Raw genomic sequence first — 18,331 nt, 5'->3', positions numbered from 1 at the left:
GAGATGTGATAAAGGGTTAAAAATTCAACAGCAACGAAAGATGTATATAGGACTAACCACCAAGATTTTTTTTTATTCCATTAATGAGCTGGAGATACCAGATCTCAGAGTTCATCAGTCCTGTTGGAAGCATGAAGGTCCTTGTACTCAGAGACCTCCAGGGAAACCAGGAACACTGGGCATGCAGAATTGTCTTTGCAGTGGAAAAGATTTATAAAACCTGTTCTTCCATCCAGACAGTTGGGAACTAGAGGTGATCAATAGCCTGTTGGGCCAGGCTGTATCAAGCTTCCACAATCAGGACCCGAGGTGGCTAGTAATCTACATGACCTTTACATTACCTGTAGAGCCAGAGGCTCCTCAAGCTCCCACAACCAGGACTAGAGGTGGCTAATAGACCAAATGACTTCTACACTATCTGTATGACCAAGACCAGCCTGGAGCCTTCTTTAAGCCCTTAAGCTACTACAGGAAGCCCATTTCTAGAACCTATCTTCTTAGAAGAAATGACATGTACCCCAAGTAGAATTTTGATATAATTATGTTTCCTTGGGTACTGGGGATTGTATACCAGGAAACTTCCCCCCACATTATACCGTGTTTAAATATATCGGCAATAAACCACCTGGCATGAGACTCCCCGAAATCAATCTGAACTGAGTTTCCACTCTCACCTCTTCGAGGATCACTGTTTGTCTTGACACCTATAGAGACCCCTCACAATACCATCCCAGAACACTCTCAACCACTAAACTTACAAAATCCTATCAGTGAACACTTGGTTGATATCTAACCCAAAGAGAAAGAAGCAAACAAAGAGAGTATGCAGGAAGCTGCTAACATAGGCAGGATGGAGGGAACCCATGGAAATGGTGTGGGCATGAAACAAATGCTTCTAATGATCTCTGAAATTACTGTCCAGTGGAAAAACAGCACTAGCAGAATAAATGAAAATACAAATAAACTAAACTCTCTAAGGACATAGAAATTAGGCTCATGCATTCCCAAATTCCCGTTGGAAAAGGACTGCCTAGATTACGGCAAGGGTCAAGGAGGATGCCTTCTATCCTTAGCTTGGGATGACTGCAGCCAACAGTACCAAAGCACCCACAAGCTCTAGTCAGAACAGGCCGGGTAAGACTGTGAGTGCACACAAATACCACTCACCAGGGAGCTCTGCTTAAAACTGCAGCAAAGCCAACACGTACTCTCTAAGACCTGTAGGTGAAGCTCGAAGCCAGCAGCCTCTAGGTAGAGGCAGGCTCCTGAGGCCAAAGTCTGCTCTAGCAAGGGACAGGAAGACATCACAGCTTTCAACACTCAAACCTCTTCAATGTCATCACTTAACACCTTAATATAGTCTTAAAAACTATGACGGAGTCAGCAGAACATATTAAAATGCAGTAACAGAGAGAGCCCTGTATTTCTTCTACCTTTTCCATAATTCTAAAAGAAAACATCACCTAGATATAATCCTTACCTTCTAAAATGGAAGGCTTTACGCTGGTTTCTATAATATCCTCTCTGTCATACTTGTACACCTAAGAGGGGAAAAAATGCAGTATTTTAGGGCAGGAACATGTCTACCCAACAAAGAATTAAGACAGAGACTGGTGTGGGACAATTCTGTATTCTGTCAACTATGTCTTAAATAAACGCTGATTGGCCAGTAGCCAGGCAGGAAGTAGAGGCAGGGCAATGAGAACAGGAGGATTCTGGGAAGAAGGAAGCTCTTTCTGCAGTCCTGTCCAGACACCAAAGAAGCAGAATGTGACCTGCCCTGCTGAAAAAAGATACTGAGCCACGTGGCTAACAGAGATAAGAATAGTGGGCTAATATAAGTTATAAGAGCTAATAAGAAGCCTGAACTAATGGGCCAATCAGTTTATAACTTATGGAGACCTCTGTGTGATTTTCTTTGGGGCTTGCCAGCTATGGGAACAAGGCAAGACAGAAACCCTAACAAGCAGGCCCTCATGTTACAAGAGATCAGTACTAGAAGGGATCAGGATATTATCCCAAGAAAATTCAATTCATTTTAAAAAAGAATATGAAGGCCCAATTCCAAACATTACTAAAGACTGGTTTTTTTCTGTATGGCCCTGGCTACTCTGGAACTCACCTGGTAGACCAGGCTATCCTCAAACTCAGAGATCCACCTGCCTTTGCCTCCCAAGTGCTGGGATTAAAGGTGTGCGCCACCACCGCCCAGCTAAAGAACAGGTTTTAAGAGGCTTCACAGATACCGCTTATCCTCAGGACTGGGAACCTGGGCGCTTTCTATTTAACTTCACTTACTCAGAAGACAAGGAATTCCAACTGACCCACTCCTTTACCTCCCTCAGCACCCATCACAGGAGAAGCTGCTCAGAACTTCTCTTACCAGCCTCAGAGCTTCTTCCCAGGCGGCTCCTTCCAGCAGCTGGAGCACAGCTTCTTCATAATCCTGACAAGGGAAGAGCAAGGAAGAGCACGGGTGAATGCAGCAGTCTCACAAGCCGCCACACGGAGTCCCTCCACCTTCCCAGGCAGCCCCAGCCCTCACAGCTCCAGTTCTCAGCAGCTTGCCTGTCCAAACATCTTCTCGACAGACATCTCCAAAAACACTTATAAAAGACAAAGGGGGCTACTGCTCTGAATGACCACAACACACAAGCGTGTCTTCTTTATATCCCTGGACATAAAGTCACACGGTAACCCTGTCAAAAATGGTTCTTTTCCACATTCATTGCTAAGCTTTACTGGAAACAAGACCAGTCCTCCCAAAATATACTACTAAACAGTAATTTCCGAGTTAGCTTGTTTGTTTCTTGTTGAATTACAGTTCTTCATATGTATTCTGAAAATACTTGATAAATACTTTGAAAATATTTTTTACACTATATAAGCTGTCTTTGTACATTCTTGATAATTCTTTATATGAAGTCTAATTTATAGACTTCAATTTTAGTTGTTAATCTTATGGTATCGGGACTAAGACTACACCGCCCAGGTATTAATAAAGGTTATTCCTGTTTTCCCTTCAGCCTTTTATGGTTTCAGGTCTGAAGATTAGGTTGTTGATATATTTAGAGTGTTTCTGAGATTTGTTTTTTTATTTAGGTTTCTTGTTTGTTAGAGTTTTTCAACACCAGGTTTCTCTGTGCAGCCCTGGCTGTCCTGGAACTCACTCTGTAGACAAGGATAACCTTAGAACTCAAGAGATCTGCCTGCCTCTGCCTTCTGAATGCTAGGATTAAAGGTATGCACCACCATCATCTGGTAGCTTCAAGATTCTTACAGCTCAAGAAAAAAAAAATCACATTCCTAGCTTCTCCTGTAAGAAAAGAAGCATAAAACACATTCTTGTGTCATTTAAACATTTCCTAATCATTAAAAGCAAAGTAGTAGAACCTTAAAGTCAGAGGCAGGAGAACTGGGAGTTCAAGGTCAGTGTAGGCTAGCCTGAGACTGTTTCAGAAAGACAAAATTACTAATAACAATGACAACGATGCCACTTTCCTCGTGAGCCTGGCAGCCTTAGTCTGTTCCCTGGGACCCTTGGTAGAAAGAGAGAAGTAACCCCCTGAAACCTGTCCTCGGCCAAATCAGCACAAGTCCTAACCATTTCCATGGTTCCTTCCGTTTCACCAGGGGAGGGACTCACCTGGGCATACTGCTCCAGGACTAAGGCCGCCTCAGTGTGTTTCCTCTGCTCCATCAGCTTTCCTGCAAACACAGTAAACAGAAACTGACTTCCACTGCTATCCTCACAACGTACCAGACCAGAAGCTTCTCAGTTTCTGTGATGACAACAGGTGCACACACAACATGAAGCACACACACCCCTAACCCACAGTCTCACTCTGTATTCTACGTGGCCAGCCTGAAGCTGAATTCCTCTGCTGTGGCTCCTGGGTTACAGAAGCTACCCTGCCTAGTAAAGGAATCTAAATTAATCAGAGGATTTGAAAAAAAAAATCACATATTGCCAAAACTCGCTTTTAAAAAAAAAATAAAACTGCTTCCAAAGGCATGTAAATGGGCAACTAACCAGCATCTCTCGCTAACCCATTTCTTCCTGTGTAGGCAGAGACTGTGATTCTCAAGGTGGGCACTAGATGGAGGTAACTGGTTATGCTGGCAGCTGTCAGGCAGTCCTTAGCTCCTACAATCACTCTAGCTGGAAAAACCAGACTGTATCAGGCACACAAAACCCCAGTGTTACTAAGAGTTCTTCTGTTCCATCCTACCCCTTCAAGGACAATTACTAATGTAAAAAGGCCACATAACCACTTCCACTAGTGAAGTAGCTACATTGTTTTCACCTTTGCTGGCTTGTTTGTTTCTTAATACAAATTAAGTGTGTATACAAAGTAACTGTGCTGTATGTAGTGGTTTGAAAAAGAATGGCTCCCACAGGCTAGTGTATTTGAATGTTTTAGGAGTGGCACTATTAGAAGGTATGACCTTGTTAGAGGAAGTATAACTGGGAGTAAGCTTGTGGGTTTCAAAAGCCCAAGTCAGTCCCAGTGTTCTCTCTCCGCCTGCAGACATGGATTAGAACTCTCAGTCACCATCTCTACCTGCATGCCACCATGTTCCCTAACAAGAGGATAATAGACTAAACCTCTGAAGCTGTATGCAAGCCCCAGTTAAATGCTTTTCTTTAGGAGAGTTGCTGTGGTCATGGTATCTCTTCACAGTAATAGAACAGTGTCTAAGACACTATACAATCATGTCTTTAAAAAAGCCTTGTTCAGGGGCTAGAGATGGCTCAGAGGTTAAGAATGTTGACTGCTCTTCCAGAAGTCCTTAGTTCAATTCCCAGCAACCACATGGTGGCTCACAACCATCTGTAATGAGGTTTGGTGCCCTCCTCTGGCGTGCGGGCATACATGGAGGCAGAACACTGTATACGTAATTAATAAAATCTTAAAAAAAAAGCCTTGTCCATGCCCACTGCACATCCTGCAAATCAACATCTGCAGTAAGTACGTATATTCCATGATGAACAGGAAGTTCAGCTGTAAGCAGGACACAGAAACACACACACACACACACACACACACACACACACACACGCTACCTACAAGTTTGGAAGCTTGTTTCAGAACTGCTCTTTTATTTTTTTTTGGACCATTAACAATGTATACAAGACTTTGCTAAAGAATGGTCTGGTTTGAATTACCCTTCACCCCTAAAACTCATGTTGGAGAACAGAAAGGAGAGAAAGAAATACAAGCATTAAGCTGGGCGGTGGTGGTGCACACCTTTAATCCCAGTACTCAAGAGGCAGAGGCAGGTGGATCTCTGTGAGTTTAAGGTCAGCCTGCTCTACAAGAGCTAGTTCCAGGACAGCTAAGATTGTTACACAGAGAAACACTCAAAAACAAAACAAATACAAGCATTTCTTGATCTCAAGCACTGCTGAGGCCAGAGCCCTCCTTGCATCTCGCAGGGTCCTTAACCTCTGTTCTACTTTCAGAAGTCGGAAGTACTAGCCTCGTTCCCAGGTCAGGAAATCCCTCAACTCAGCCACTCAGCTGCCTTGACTTTCTGCTTGTGCATCTCGTATTGTCCACACCAGTCCTAATTATTATGGTTTTCAACTATTTATGTGCTACATCCAAATAGTTCCATCCAAAACTTCATCTTTACTTTCTTGAAAGGCTATCTCAGCAACACTGTTAAGTGTGGCCATAATGTCTAGGGGTCAGTGAGTAATATGGCCAGATAATACAGTGTAACTTTGAGGCCGTTTGCAGCCACAATCTCCTGTCTTGAGGGACTGCAAAGCTACATAACAGAGGATCTATCAGTACCCAGGCCAGAGAAATAAACTGCTTTTTATAGTATGCCAACACATTTGGAGGTGCTTTTTGGACTGCTCTTCTATTGAAAAGAATGTTCTAAGTATGAATGACTAGAATGAGCCTGTCTCAAGGAATGTTGCCCTAAACTTATTTACAAAATTACCAATTAAAGCAATAAATACAAACCTTTCAAAGAGTGAACACAGAATGGCCCTGCTTACCTGCCAGAGTTCTAGCAAGGCCCACCATCTGGTCTTCGGAGAGTTGAAGCTGGCTAGCTATACAGAGAGCTTGCTGCCAGCTGCCGCAAGCCAAAAATGCAGAGAGAGCCTTCTGATGGGCCCCACACCTGGCAAACACAAATCCTGCTGGCTCATACAGGTGCTCTTGCATCAGGTGTTCCCCATACACAACACTGATCGCCTGTGACAAGACATGGAGATTTGGTGAAACGTGACAGTAGTTTCTTTATAGTGTAGTGCATAGCTTCCAATGCAGGCTATGTTAGCTCCTTTCTTTTTCTACTCACAACTGTACTAAAGATATAATACTTATTCAACATACACTGAGTACGTAGATATGCATGATTCGAGGTGGTGGGAAGAAAAGACACACACGCAATAAACAACTAACTAACGAAATAAATATTAAAAAAACAACAACAAAACCACAGCACATTTAAGCTTTTGTTCAGACGGCCACAGAGAATGGCCTCAACTAGCAAAGCATGGTTTATAAACGTAGAAAAAGATAAAATGACCAAGAATGATAAGCATGCCACCTCTGAAGGCTACAAGGAAATGGAGCTTTGTCAAGAGTCGAGAGAGCAGATAAGGCACAAGGGCTATGTGGCAAGAACATGCACAGCAGACCTGAGAAGCAATGAGGTTAATGTCACTAGAGCTGGGGAAGATGAGAAACCAGAGCTGCCAGGCAGCCATATGCTAAACCCTGCATTGCCAAGGCTTAGGGTGAAGCAGAGACATAGGAAAAAAAACACACAGTCCTTGCCCTTCTGGAATCCACAGTCTGGCAGACACAAAATAGCAAATCATCAGTTTACTTGGTCCCTATCTAAGAATGGCTTTAAAGGGAGACTCGGAAAGCCCATGGGCAGGTGGACTCAAGAAAGGACACAGCAGAGGGCTGGAAGGTTGTGATTAAACAAGACAACATCATGAACCCGGTGCACACACAGAGATAAGAATAATGATAACTATGATAGTAATAATAATGAACAGCTGGCATGGCTCAGTCACAGAGAGACTTGTGTGATAGATAGCTCATCTTGGTTGTCAAAACACTCGGGAAGAGGGACCCTCCACTGAGGAATGCCTCCATTAGAGTGCCGTGTGGCTATGTCTGTGGGGCTCTTTCTTGATTTCTAACAGCTACAGAAGGAACCAGCTCACTATGAGCAGCAGTGTCTTCACTGGGCACGTTGGCATGAGCTAGGGAAGACAGGACGCTGAACATGAGCCGTCAAGCAAACCAGTTAGCAGCACTCCTCCATGGTCTCTGCTTCAGTTCCTGCCTCAGGTTCCTCCCTTTCTTCCTCACACTGTTCTTATCACAGCACTAGGAAAGTAAACTAGAAGAACGTGCACATAATTTACAAACGAAAACCCTGCTGGCAGCAGCACGGCAGAGTGTAACAGACAGGAATGGATGGCCACTGGTGCTCACAGAGCCTCATGTCAGCATCCGGGCATGCCACTCTGCAGTTCTGACTCTTACACAAGCTGTGGCCCCATCTGTACCTGGCACAACACCCACCAGTTTATAAGGAGGACCACATAACACATTTAACTTAGAAGCAAAGTACCTGGTACATAAAAAAAACCTAGAGATAAACAAAGAATGCCTGAAATACTTTTGCCCTTGCTGATTTCTCCTAACAAGTTCAAGATTAGACTGACTGGTTGTAGGACAAACCGTGAAGCCAAGGACAGTGTTTGGACTCAACATGTCCTCACGTCCAACTAATTCGCAAAGCAGAATCAGGAGACCTCATTTCACAGTTCACCTACCACACACCTGGTACTGCAGTGACTGTGGCTGATATAACTTCAGAGCTTCCTTATACAAGTTTTTATCTTTTATCAAATTTAAGCATTCTGTGAAATACTCAGGTCCTGCAAAAATAAGATTTACAAAAACACAGGTATAAGACTGTGGAAGTATAATGGCTTTCATTTACACCTATGTTTCCTAAGCAACAGTAATGTGGAACTTTTCTATGTGTGCTCATGTGCCCCTGTGTGAGAATGCATGTGGAGGCCAGAGGATAGCCTGAGCTGTTGGTCCTCATGTCCTCGGCCGACACTCCTGAGAAGGCACTGTCCACCTCGATTTTTGAGACAGGGTCTCTCACTGTGGAAAGCTTGCCAAGTAGGCTGATTGGCCAATGGAACCCAGGGATCCTCCTTACACCTTCCTAAAGCTCAGATTACAAGCACCTGCCACTAAACCCAGCTTTTTGTGTGGGTTTTATGGAATGAACTCAGGTCTTCCTGCTTACAAAACAAGAACTTTATTGACTTGGCCATCACTCATCTCCTCCCAACCATGAACCTTTTACAGTTTCTACAATTTAAAGAACAGCTTCAAATCAGAATTTTTGGTGAGCACTGCTCCACATTCCGAGGTAAGAGATCAGGTTGGACAGGGATGCACTAGGAATTCTGCTCAATACCTCCTCAAGTTCAAAACGAATACCTGGGAGCTCATTAAACGCTCCCCCCGGGCCTCACTCCCGTCCAGCTGAATCAGAGTGTCCATGAAGTAGATGACTGCACACTTAACAGGCACCACAGGTGTCCTCAGTGACAAGTCATAACTTTTCCAGAACTGGACAGCGCAGGTGTGTGGTTCTACACCATCACTGCCTGTTAAACTGCACAAGTGCAAACCACTCACTGTAGGCAAGCATACTGACAGACACCATGTGATGGGATTATCCACTAGTTCTGATCAAGGCACTGAAGGGATTTTAGGAGGAGCTCAGTCCTAACCCACAAAGGACCTGCTCTCAGCAAGGGTCCCCCAGCTCAGGAAGAGAGACCTGCTTTACTTTCAGGGCATGAAACAAAAGGTGAACGAACATGCAATCATCAAGTTCTTCAGAGTGGAGGGAACTGAAGTCATTGGACTAGGGTAATTTTCTATCTTACTTAAAGCTTGCCTGGCTCCGAAGAAGCTTTGAAGCAGTAGTAAACACTATCCCCATACTCACCACACTTGCTGAGGTGCCCAAGAGCCTTTTCATATCGTTTCAAGTACTTGTCTATGGTGAACCGCTGGTAATTAATCTCCATTTTCTTAAGTGCATTAAGAAATGGAATATATTCCTTAGGATCCTAAAAATAAAGAGTTATTACTTGTAATATTATGTAACAAATTCTAATGAAGACAATAAAAAGAGACTATTTTAAATGTATGCTATACTTATATATCAGTTATATATCATATAATACATTAAATCAAAACAAGCTTTGGGAAAACTACTTTCATATTTGGGAATTATGAGTTTAAATTTGGAATAGTAATGACTAACATCAACTCCATCACAGGCTGATAAGGAAAACAACATGCCTATAGTCTAGAAGACAGTCACCTAAGCACCCCTAAAAGAATCAGGCCTGGTGACATGGCACCCACGCCAATTATGAAGATAAAATGTACTGAGTTGGGCCCGAGTCTATGAGTTCTACCACCTCCTGCTCTGTACCGTGCCTACTAAGCTGATTCACAGCTTAGTGCATGGAGGACCTTGAGTTAGATCTCCAGAACCCACACAGAAGCCAGGCCTGGCGGCATGGGCCTGTTATTCTGGCACTAGGGCAGAAGGGGACACAGTCAGATCCCTGAGGCATACTGGCCAGTCAGCCAACCTACTCTTCTTAGTGAGTTTCAAGTCAGCAAGAGATCCTAATTAAAAAAGAAAAGTGGATACACATAGAAATATACAGGGTTTAGGAACACCAGCTGCGGTGTTGTGGAATATTAGTTTAAGATGTGTTACATGGGTTTATGCTGTGGAATATTTGTTTAATAATGAAAATATGTGTTGTATTCTTTTATGTGGCATTTGTTTAACCCTGTAAAGCTGTTTTACTTTGCCCACCACCCAGATTGGTCTAATAAAGACTTTAAGGGCCAGTAGCTAGGCAGGACAGAGGAATAGGTGGGGCTGGCGGGCAGAGAGAATAAAATGGAAGAGAAATCTAGGGAAGAGAGTGAGGAGCGAGAAAAGACGGAGAAGACGCCAGGGACCAGCCACCTAGTAACATAGCTAGCCACAGAATAAGAAAAAAAGAAAGATATATAGAATAAAGAAAGGTAAAAAGCCCAAAGGCAAAACATGAATAAGCCTCCATGTTTTCATTTGGGAGTTGGGTGGCAAACCCCCAAAGAGTTAAAAAAAAAAAAAATCAACTCCACTGTGGAGACTCGAATCTGTATCCACTCATAGCATTAGATAGAGTATCGCTCTCTAAAGAGCAGGGTCCCACACTAGGATGATTAACAAGTTTCAAAATGGTGCAAAAAATATGAACTCCACATACCTTTTGTGACCTCTCGGCTACCATGAGAACCAAATCAAAGTTATAGGTTCCAAGAGAATGATTATATAATTCGTTGACATCTACCAGGAGCAGCAGGTACTTCAAGGCCTCCTCTGCACTCACAGTCTCAGGACCAGGGGGAGCATTTCTCGCTGGTGTTTAAGGAAAAAGAGGGTGAGAGAAGAGCTTGGTCAGTCAGGGGCTTGTCTAGCACACATGAAGCCATGCATTTGATCCCCATGCAACATAAAACCAGATATGCTGGTGTGCTTCTGTAGTTCCAGTACTCAGGTGGAGACAGGAGGATCAGAAACTCAAGGTCATCTGTAGCTGCATGGTGAGTCTGAGGCCAGTATGAGCCTTGCCTACACACACACACACACACACACACACACACACACACACACACTTATATGAATGAAAGAAACAAGAACAGAACAGACCAAGTGTTAAGATTTTCTGACAGACTGGGACAGAAGATGAACATATATTTTCAATTCATTCATAAAATGCTCTGCACTCAAAATCAATACATTTGAAAATGGTGACCCAAAGAGCCATCTGTTAACTCTGTGGAGTGCAGTGACACAGTGATGGTCAAGAACAATGACTGTCAAGAACAAGTCAAGCAGGTGTCTGTGTGCAGGTCTCTACCTTTAAGCTTGTGTACCTTCTGCAGCACAATTTCCAGTTCCGGGGTCGTTTTCTTCACGTGAGATGTGAGTATTGACAGGTAGTACCTGAGGCAGTAAGGGAAACACCAGAATGACAGGAAGAATAAACTGGACAAAGACATCTATCTCCACACCCTGTTGTTCCAGAGAAGCCAACAATAAAACAGCACCCACTTGTGAGGATTGATGTTCTCCATAGCTACCCTCATGGTATCACAGATCAGGTCAAGCTTCTTCTTGTCAGGATCCCTGAATGTCTGGACAGTATTGGGCACCGGTGGAGGGTACATAGTCTTTGTGACATCTTCTTCCCTAAGAACCAAAGGTATGAACAGGTCACTTACCAAACAGTCTGGTGACCCAACTACTAGCATACATTAGGCAGGCTTCTGAGACAATAAACAAAAAGAGACCAGGAAAATTATTCAAGTACTAAGAAATCAAACATACCCACAAAAGTCTAAAGCAGGATACAACCAAGGTGTCCAGGTAACCAGAGAATGAAGAAAGGATAGTGTAATTTACACAGCAGCACACCATGAGCAATTCAAAATGAATGAACTAGTGATGCATGCAAAACACGGCTGAGCTCAACTCCAGCAGTGAACGCCGCTATATTCACACCACAGTAAATACTTTCTGGCTAGATTATGTAATTAAACAGACAAGGCTGACCTGTGCTGAAACAGTAGCTGCCCAAGAGCTGGGGCACAAGGACTAGTGGAGAGTGGATGTGCTGGATTAAATGATGTGGAAACGTGGGGAAACTCACTGGACGGAGTACTAGACATTCTGTAGCAGTTAACTACCCCACACTAAGAGCATATTCTAGCCAACGCTATGCAAGGTGAAATAAATGGAGTGCTGCTTCAACTTCCTTTGCCATTATCTAAAACAAGAAGAGGGTGTGTGGACAGGACAGCAGGAACTACAGAGCCTGGGTGGTGGCACTAGACATTCCCAACAGTCAGCATTTTCCTAGTTTTAAAAAGTTTCACTAAGAAGTTGGGAAAAATCATTACAGAGAAAGGATCATATTTGATGGCAATCTCATGAGAAGAATAGTTTTACAGCAAACCTAAGAAATAAGCCAAATAACAGTTCAGGAGGAGAGCTTAAAACTGCCATTGCTAAAGGTCTAGAGGAGAAGCCCTGCTGGCCACCAGTGTGACAGTGACTTTTTATGTTTAAAGAGACTTCTGGTCTCCAGCTATATGAGTTTGATTTCTTTATCAAGAGATAATACTTAGAATATGATGCACACGAATTATCAAAATACTTACTTCAGTTCTGTGAGGAACAAGTTAATATGATTTACGGAATCTAACTGCTTTATGAAGGCTTCAACGTTCCCAAGAAATACCTATCGAAGGAAAGAGCACAGCATTACAGTTCACATCGTTTTTGCTCAAGAGTAAAGTCAGAGGATAAGTCAGATGCGCAAACTACCTCAGGGTTATGATCGTGAATCAGATTGAGGTTAATTCTCAGTTTTCTCATGCATTCAAATGCTTCCTTAAACATAAGACTGCAAAGACAGAGAAAATGGACAAAAAGCATATTTCATGAGAAACTAAGTTCCCTGGCCTAGTATATTTTCATTACAACACAGACCGGCTATATTCAGATTACAACCCACATAATAAACAAGTCCACCCAATTTTCAGTCTAAATCTACAGAAGGAAAAACCTAACAGTTGACACATTACTTTCTTTTCCAAATGTATAGTTAGTTACCACAGGAGCCTGGACTACATGTCCTTACGTGCACACAGGAACAGTCACAGGCAGCTTACTTGTCCAGCCAGTCCCGAATCTGAGCCAAGACCAAGGCCCGATGATGAACAACCTCCAAGTTTCCCCTCGGCATCTCAAAAGAAATCAAACATCTCTAATCAATTGGAAATCATTGAAGCAGTAGAAGCTACAGTTCCACTTAACTCTTTAAATCTTATTGATCAGAGCTTTTATTAATCAACATTCCTTCATGGCCAATAGAGAGCCAAGAAAGAAGGGTTTTAATAGGCTGAAAAGTACAATAGAGCCTAAAATGCAGCCTGTACATGATGTGGGAATCCCCTCCGTATACTGTGAATACCAGTGGTTAATAAAGAATCTGTTTCAGCCAGTGGCTTAGCAGAGTAGAGCAAGGTGGGAAAGCTAAACTGAATGTTGGGAGAAAGAAGGCGGAGTCAGAGAGTTGCGATGTAGCCACCAGAGGGGAAAGACATGAGCCGCCAACTGGAACCTTGCTGATAGGCTATGAGCCTTGTGGTAATTATGAAATAATGAAAAGGAGTTAATTTAATATGTAAGAGCTTGCTAGAAATATGCTATAGTGATTGGTCAAGCAGTGATTTAATTAATACAGTTTCTGTGTGGTTATTTAGGAGTCTGGGCGACCATGAAATGAACAAGCAGCCTCCTACAACACCTAAGTACTCTGTGGAGGTGACTAAGTGACAACAGAAAGTCTGAAGGACCGAGCTTACCTGTAGTATAAGCTTTGTGTCCTGGGGAACAACTGTGACGATCCGGGAGCCCCTCTCCACTCTCCGCAGGCTTTCTCCGTTGGCCTCATTACTGCCGCACAGACCAGTCTGTAACACTAAAAATACCACTATTGAGACTTGAGAATGACCACAGCAAGGCCACACTCCATTAACTCCCGCTGAATATGCCCCGTATTTGAAACTCAGCTAATGGCAAGTCCCTTTGCTCTCCCACTCAGCTTCAAGACCCCTGGGCCTTCCTGTAATCTCCCTGCTGCAAAGGACCCTCACACACTCACTTACACAGTTTCCTAAGCAACTGGGAAATACAGGAACTGAAGCAGCATTTCTATTTCTTAGCATGACCTTCACACTATAATCATACCAATGGCAGAAAGAGTTCCTGTTTCCAAGTCAGCCACAAGAAAAATAAGCTGGCCTTTCAGAATAAGGAATACCGGGGAGAGGGGGAGGCAATGCAACAAAACTCAGTGCTAATCCCCCACAAACCACAAGATGATGTCCAGAAGTACAATGATAGTTGAGCAATGAGAAAGAATCACGACGAAGAGTTAGAGCACATAGCCTGTAGGGGATCTATAAAGTATTAGATGATCTGTTTAATAAAACTTCATCAAGAATATTTTAGAATGTGTTACTTAAGTTAGGATTTGATTTGTGAAGTCTCTAGGAACTGAAACAGAATGGTTTAGCAAAGATACTATGTTGAGGGGTTAGAGAGGCTGCTCAAGAGTTAAGAGTATGCACTACTCTTTCAGAGGACCCAAGCTCAGTTCCTAATGCCCACACTGGGCAACTCACAACTGACCGTAATTCCAGTTTCCAGAGTATGCAATGCCTCCGGTCTCCATGGACACCTGTTTGCCCACATGCACATTCACAAAGGTAAAGGTATGCACATTTGCACATACACCGACACAATGTAAAAATATATATATACTGCATCAAATAAGATAATAAATGAGACCAGGACTCTGGTAAACAGCCAAAGTAGGTAAAGAATTTAAAAATCATCAAGACTTCAAGACACTAGAAAAGGGGAAACCCCCATTTTGTAGAGAAAAAGCTTACTTTTAAGTGAAGCACATCTCAGGGAAAAACAGTGGCAGGTATGGGAATGGGTTGTCAACAGTAAAAACTCATCACACACTGCAAATGACGTGATATTTGATGCAACCTGCAACAAGCAAATTAAGCCCAAGGGAAGTTAGAGTTTGTTCTTGGGAAGAACACTGTGAGAAAGACCAACCCAACCCAAGCCTAGATACCTCGGTGTCATTGACGAAAAAGCGACACCTGTCAGTCAGTCCAAGGACACACTCCTGCAAAGAAGCAAAAGTAAAATTACACGCAACTCTATTCACAAGCCCTTACACCTATGGTCTTCACCATGCAGTTCTAGTGCTCTGTGATTCCCTGAGCCTCTGTCTAAGACAAGGCTAGTGCCATGCTCAGGGATATGCCACCGCCCAATCAAGGAAGCCACTCTATCGACTCCACTCATTTTGAATAGATCTCATTCCTCTCTTTGACTGCACACCCAAAAGTCTACACTGACCTCCCCTCTTATTTCCATCCCTCTCCAACCTTCTCCTCTGGGCAGCTAGAACCACATATCCAACACGACGGAGAACACATCTCTCTGATGACTAAAAACATGGGCGAGGGTAAAGGAGTTCACTGCTAACTATTTATCAGATTAAAGGAAAAAGTAGTGTTTGTTTCTCTTCATGCCCAACATTTCTGTTCATTTGTGTCAAGTGAAGTCTTACTGAACAGTGACTTATACTCCTGGCAGGGACAGAGTCGTCCTCCTGCTCTGTGCCACTTCAAGTGGGAAGAACAGCACAGCTTGTACCTTAAGGCAGGGCCCGAGCCAGGATGCACAACAGGGGGCTGTGGTCTGCAGCATCTGCTGTGTACTGCCGTGTACCCTGCCATCTTTCTAAACTCAGGTAATTCCAGAACCTTCTCCTGGGACTACTCTCCTTTCTAGGAAAAGTGTTCTCTATGTCTCTGCACACTAACCACTGCCTCGGAGACTTTAACTATCATCCTCTAGTTATCCCCAAACACCTCACTGTTTGCTACCATCATATATTGGCTCCTTGCCTTCACTCTCCTATCCATATCAAAAGATGGTGGCTTAAATGACCATGGCATTCATAGGCCCATGTATCTGAATAGTTGGTTCCCAGTGGTGTAATTATTTGGAAAGGACTAGGAAGTGTGGCCTTGTTGGAGAAGGTGTGCTACTGAGGACAGGCTTTGAGGTTTTTCTTAATTCTCTCCTGAATTTTACAAGACTGACTTTCCCCTTTTCTAGATGAAGAAGGCGGGCGGGGGCCAAGAGAGAGCAGGAATCTCCTGTCACGACCTGGGATTTGGTGGTGACACAGGTTCAGCTGCAAGACCCCTGCTTTCCCACCCACTGTCCTTGGCACCATCTGTTCTCCACGGTGAACTTCCCTGCGCTGTGTTGATTTACCTGTCCTCCAATCACGGCCACTTCCACCTGTGTGCACGGGTGAGCAAACTGAACAGGAAATCCTTCAGCGTTCTTCCAGGGTTCCACAGTCAGAGTCGGTGAGTCTGTAGTAAGATTGGCAAATTTAGCTTACAAATAGCTCACCAGCTCTTTCTTGTGAGGCACTGAAAGGACAAAATAAACAACATCCCCTTCTCACCCCCCAAAAGAAGCCAACACAAAAACACAGAAATCTGGACTTCTCCACATTTCTCTAGAGTAGCCATAGGTTATTTCAAACAGGAGCAGACTGGGTCTGTCAACACTGTTCTACAGCATGGCATCCAGGGTTAGGAGGCTTAGCCGTTGGGCTGAGGTGTAGCTCAGTAATACAGTGCTTGCCAAGGGTGCATGAAGCCCTGGGCTGGAATCCAGCAAGGCAAACAAGCAAAAAACAACAACCAACCAAGTGAACTATTCAGATTCATAAAGACAAGCACTGCACGCTTCTCTTATACAAAGACACTAGACTTTAATTTCTTTATGCGTATGGAGTGTAGGTATAGGCCATGACACTACGAAGGAGGTAAAGAGATGGGAAGAAGAGGCCCTGGGAGGGGGGTGGGGAATAAAAAAAGAGGGCAACAGAATGCAAGTGACATACACACAGAAGGGAGTTAGAGGACCTCCAGGACGGGGGATGAGAGAGAAGTGGGGAAGGGCAATCAACAAAAACAATGCATGGAAATGCCGTAATGAAAACTCACTTTGTATGCCAAAAACAATAATAACTAAAAACGATTGGTAATAAACAATCAATCAATAAATAATAAATAAAAAAATAAAAATGAATAAAACAATAAATAATCCAATAGTGCTGACAAGATACTCACAAGTACATAGTCTCAAGAACTATTTATTTGTAATTCTGTTTTCCTAAAATTCCGATACTCACCCCAAAAGCACCTGAGTAGCTGGCCATCAGCCAGCTGGACCACAGATGACTTGGTTTTGGAACTGCAACATAAACCAATGATGACCCCATCCACCGTCACAGATGAACTAAAGCAAAACACACATACATAGGAAAAAAAAAACCAGGAGATAAGTGTAAAAAAGATAGTCTTTCTTAAAAATGGATTCACTGATTTTCCCACAGTGAAAACTAACATGATACTTTGGGACACACTGCCTATGTTGATGTAACACATATATTCTTTACTCACAAAGTGGAAGCGTCACAGATGGAGAAGGGATTACCTGTTCCCTACTCACGTGGCAGCTCATTAGAATGTACTGCAGTGTACTGACTTCCTGACATATTCTTTGTTGGTGTGTGTGTTTGTTGTTTTTGAGACAGGGTCTCACTATGTAGTTCTGACTATCTTGGAACTTACTATGTTGACCAGGCTGGCCTTGAACTCAGAGATCTGTTTGCCTCTGTCTCCCAAATGCTGAGATTAAAAGCATGTGCCACAATACCCACCTTTCTTCTTAATAAATAAACTGCATCAGGTAGGCTTGGTGAGATCAGCCTGTAATCAATCTCACAGCTACTTAGGGAGGATTGCAAGCTCCGGAGAAGTCTAGGCTACAGTCTGAATTCAATGTCAGCCAGGGCTATTTACTGAAACACTGTCTCAAGAAAAAGTAAAAGGAGCACTGAGTGGGGCTGTAGAGATGGCACAGTGGTTTAGAGCACTGGCTGCTCTTACAAAAGACCCAGTTCGGTCCCCAGTACCCACAAGGGCGCTCACAACTCCTCATAACTCCAGCTCCAGAAGATCTGATGCCCTCTTCTGGCTTCCACAGGTACTGCATGTACATGATGCACAGACCCATAAACAAAGAAAATAAGAAGGTTGATGATATGTGCTTCCCCCAGCATATCCAGGGTTCCAGGTTCAACCCTTGGGACCACTAAATACATAAATAAATGATGGAGAAAAGTACAATTTCTTAAAGGAGAAGGCACCTACAGAAACAAATCCAATGCTAGGATTCCACTCAAGACGTTTATTTTTAACCAATCTTTAAAAAGAAAGAAAGCAAGGAAGGAAGGAAGAAAAAAAAGAAAGATAGAGAAGTAGACTCTATTTAATGAGGGACAAACTACCCTCCAGAGAGTCTGGGAAGACTGAGCAGGACAATGGGACTGGATCTGACTCCTGCTTGACCAGACCAGTCAGCTGATTCTTTAGACCTCAGAGGCAAGTCCACAGTACATAGTGCTGAGGGCACATATGTCAAAGAGGTGTAAAGAGAATAAATGGATTCATATGGGTAACACACACAGAAGAGCATGCTTACAGTG

At 43.3% G+C, this 18,331-nt stretch overlaps 1 protein-coding gene across 1 annotated transcript in view; it reads right to left on the bottom strand.

The window, feature by feature from the left end:
* Positions 1-18,331, bottom strand: part of Elp1 (elongator acetyltransferase complex subunit 1) — a 53,221-nt gene that overhangs the window by 8,797 nt on the left and 26,093 nt on the right. Inside the window, exons 15-31 of the mRNA XM_050164241.1 lie at positions 16,973-17,079; positions 16,039-16,142; positions 14,819-14,872; positions 14,622-14,727; positions 13,530-13,645; positions 12,834-12,907; positions 12,487-12,565; positions 12,321-12,400; positions 11,212-11,349; positions 11,018-11,103; positions 10,364-10,515; positions 9,031-9,154; positions 7,833-7,930; positions 6,017-6,218; positions 3,647-3,708; positions 2,384-2,446; positions 1,481-1,541 (exon numbers count right to left, since the gene is read on the bottom strand). Coding sequence (XP_050020198.1) covers positions 1,481-1,541; positions 2,384-2,446; positions 3,647-3,708; positions 6,017-6,218; positions 7,833-7,930; positions 9,031-9,154; positions 10,364-10,515; positions 11,018-11,103; positions 11,212-11,349; positions 12,321-12,400; positions 12,487-12,565; positions 12,834-12,907; positions 13,530-13,645; positions 14,622-14,727; positions 14,819-14,872; positions 16,039-16,142; positions 16,973-17,079 — 1,706 coding nt within the window. The remainder of the gene's footprint in view (positions 1-1,480; positions 1,542-2,383; positions 2,447-3,646; positions 3,709-6,016; positions 6,219-7,832; positions 7,931-9,030; positions 9,155-10,363; positions 10,516-11,017; positions 11,104-11,211; positions 11,350-12,320; positions 12,401-12,486; positions 12,566-12,833; positions 12,908-13,529; positions 13,646-14,621; positions 14,728-14,818; positions 14,873-16,038; positions 16,143-16,972; positions 17,080-18,331) is intronic.

This window comes from Alexandromys fortis, unplaced genomic scaffold (genome assembly GCF_014885135.2).
Source record: "Alexandromys fortis isolate MF-2015 unplaced genomic scaffold, M_Fortis_MF-2015_v1.1 scaffold_18, whole genome shotgun sequence".
In the NCBI taxonomy this organism is placed as follows: Eukaryota; Metazoa; Chordata; class Mammalia; order Rodentia; family Cricetidae; genus Alexandromys; species Alexandromys fortis.
This window is presented reverse-complemented; position numbering and strand designations above follow the sequence as displayed.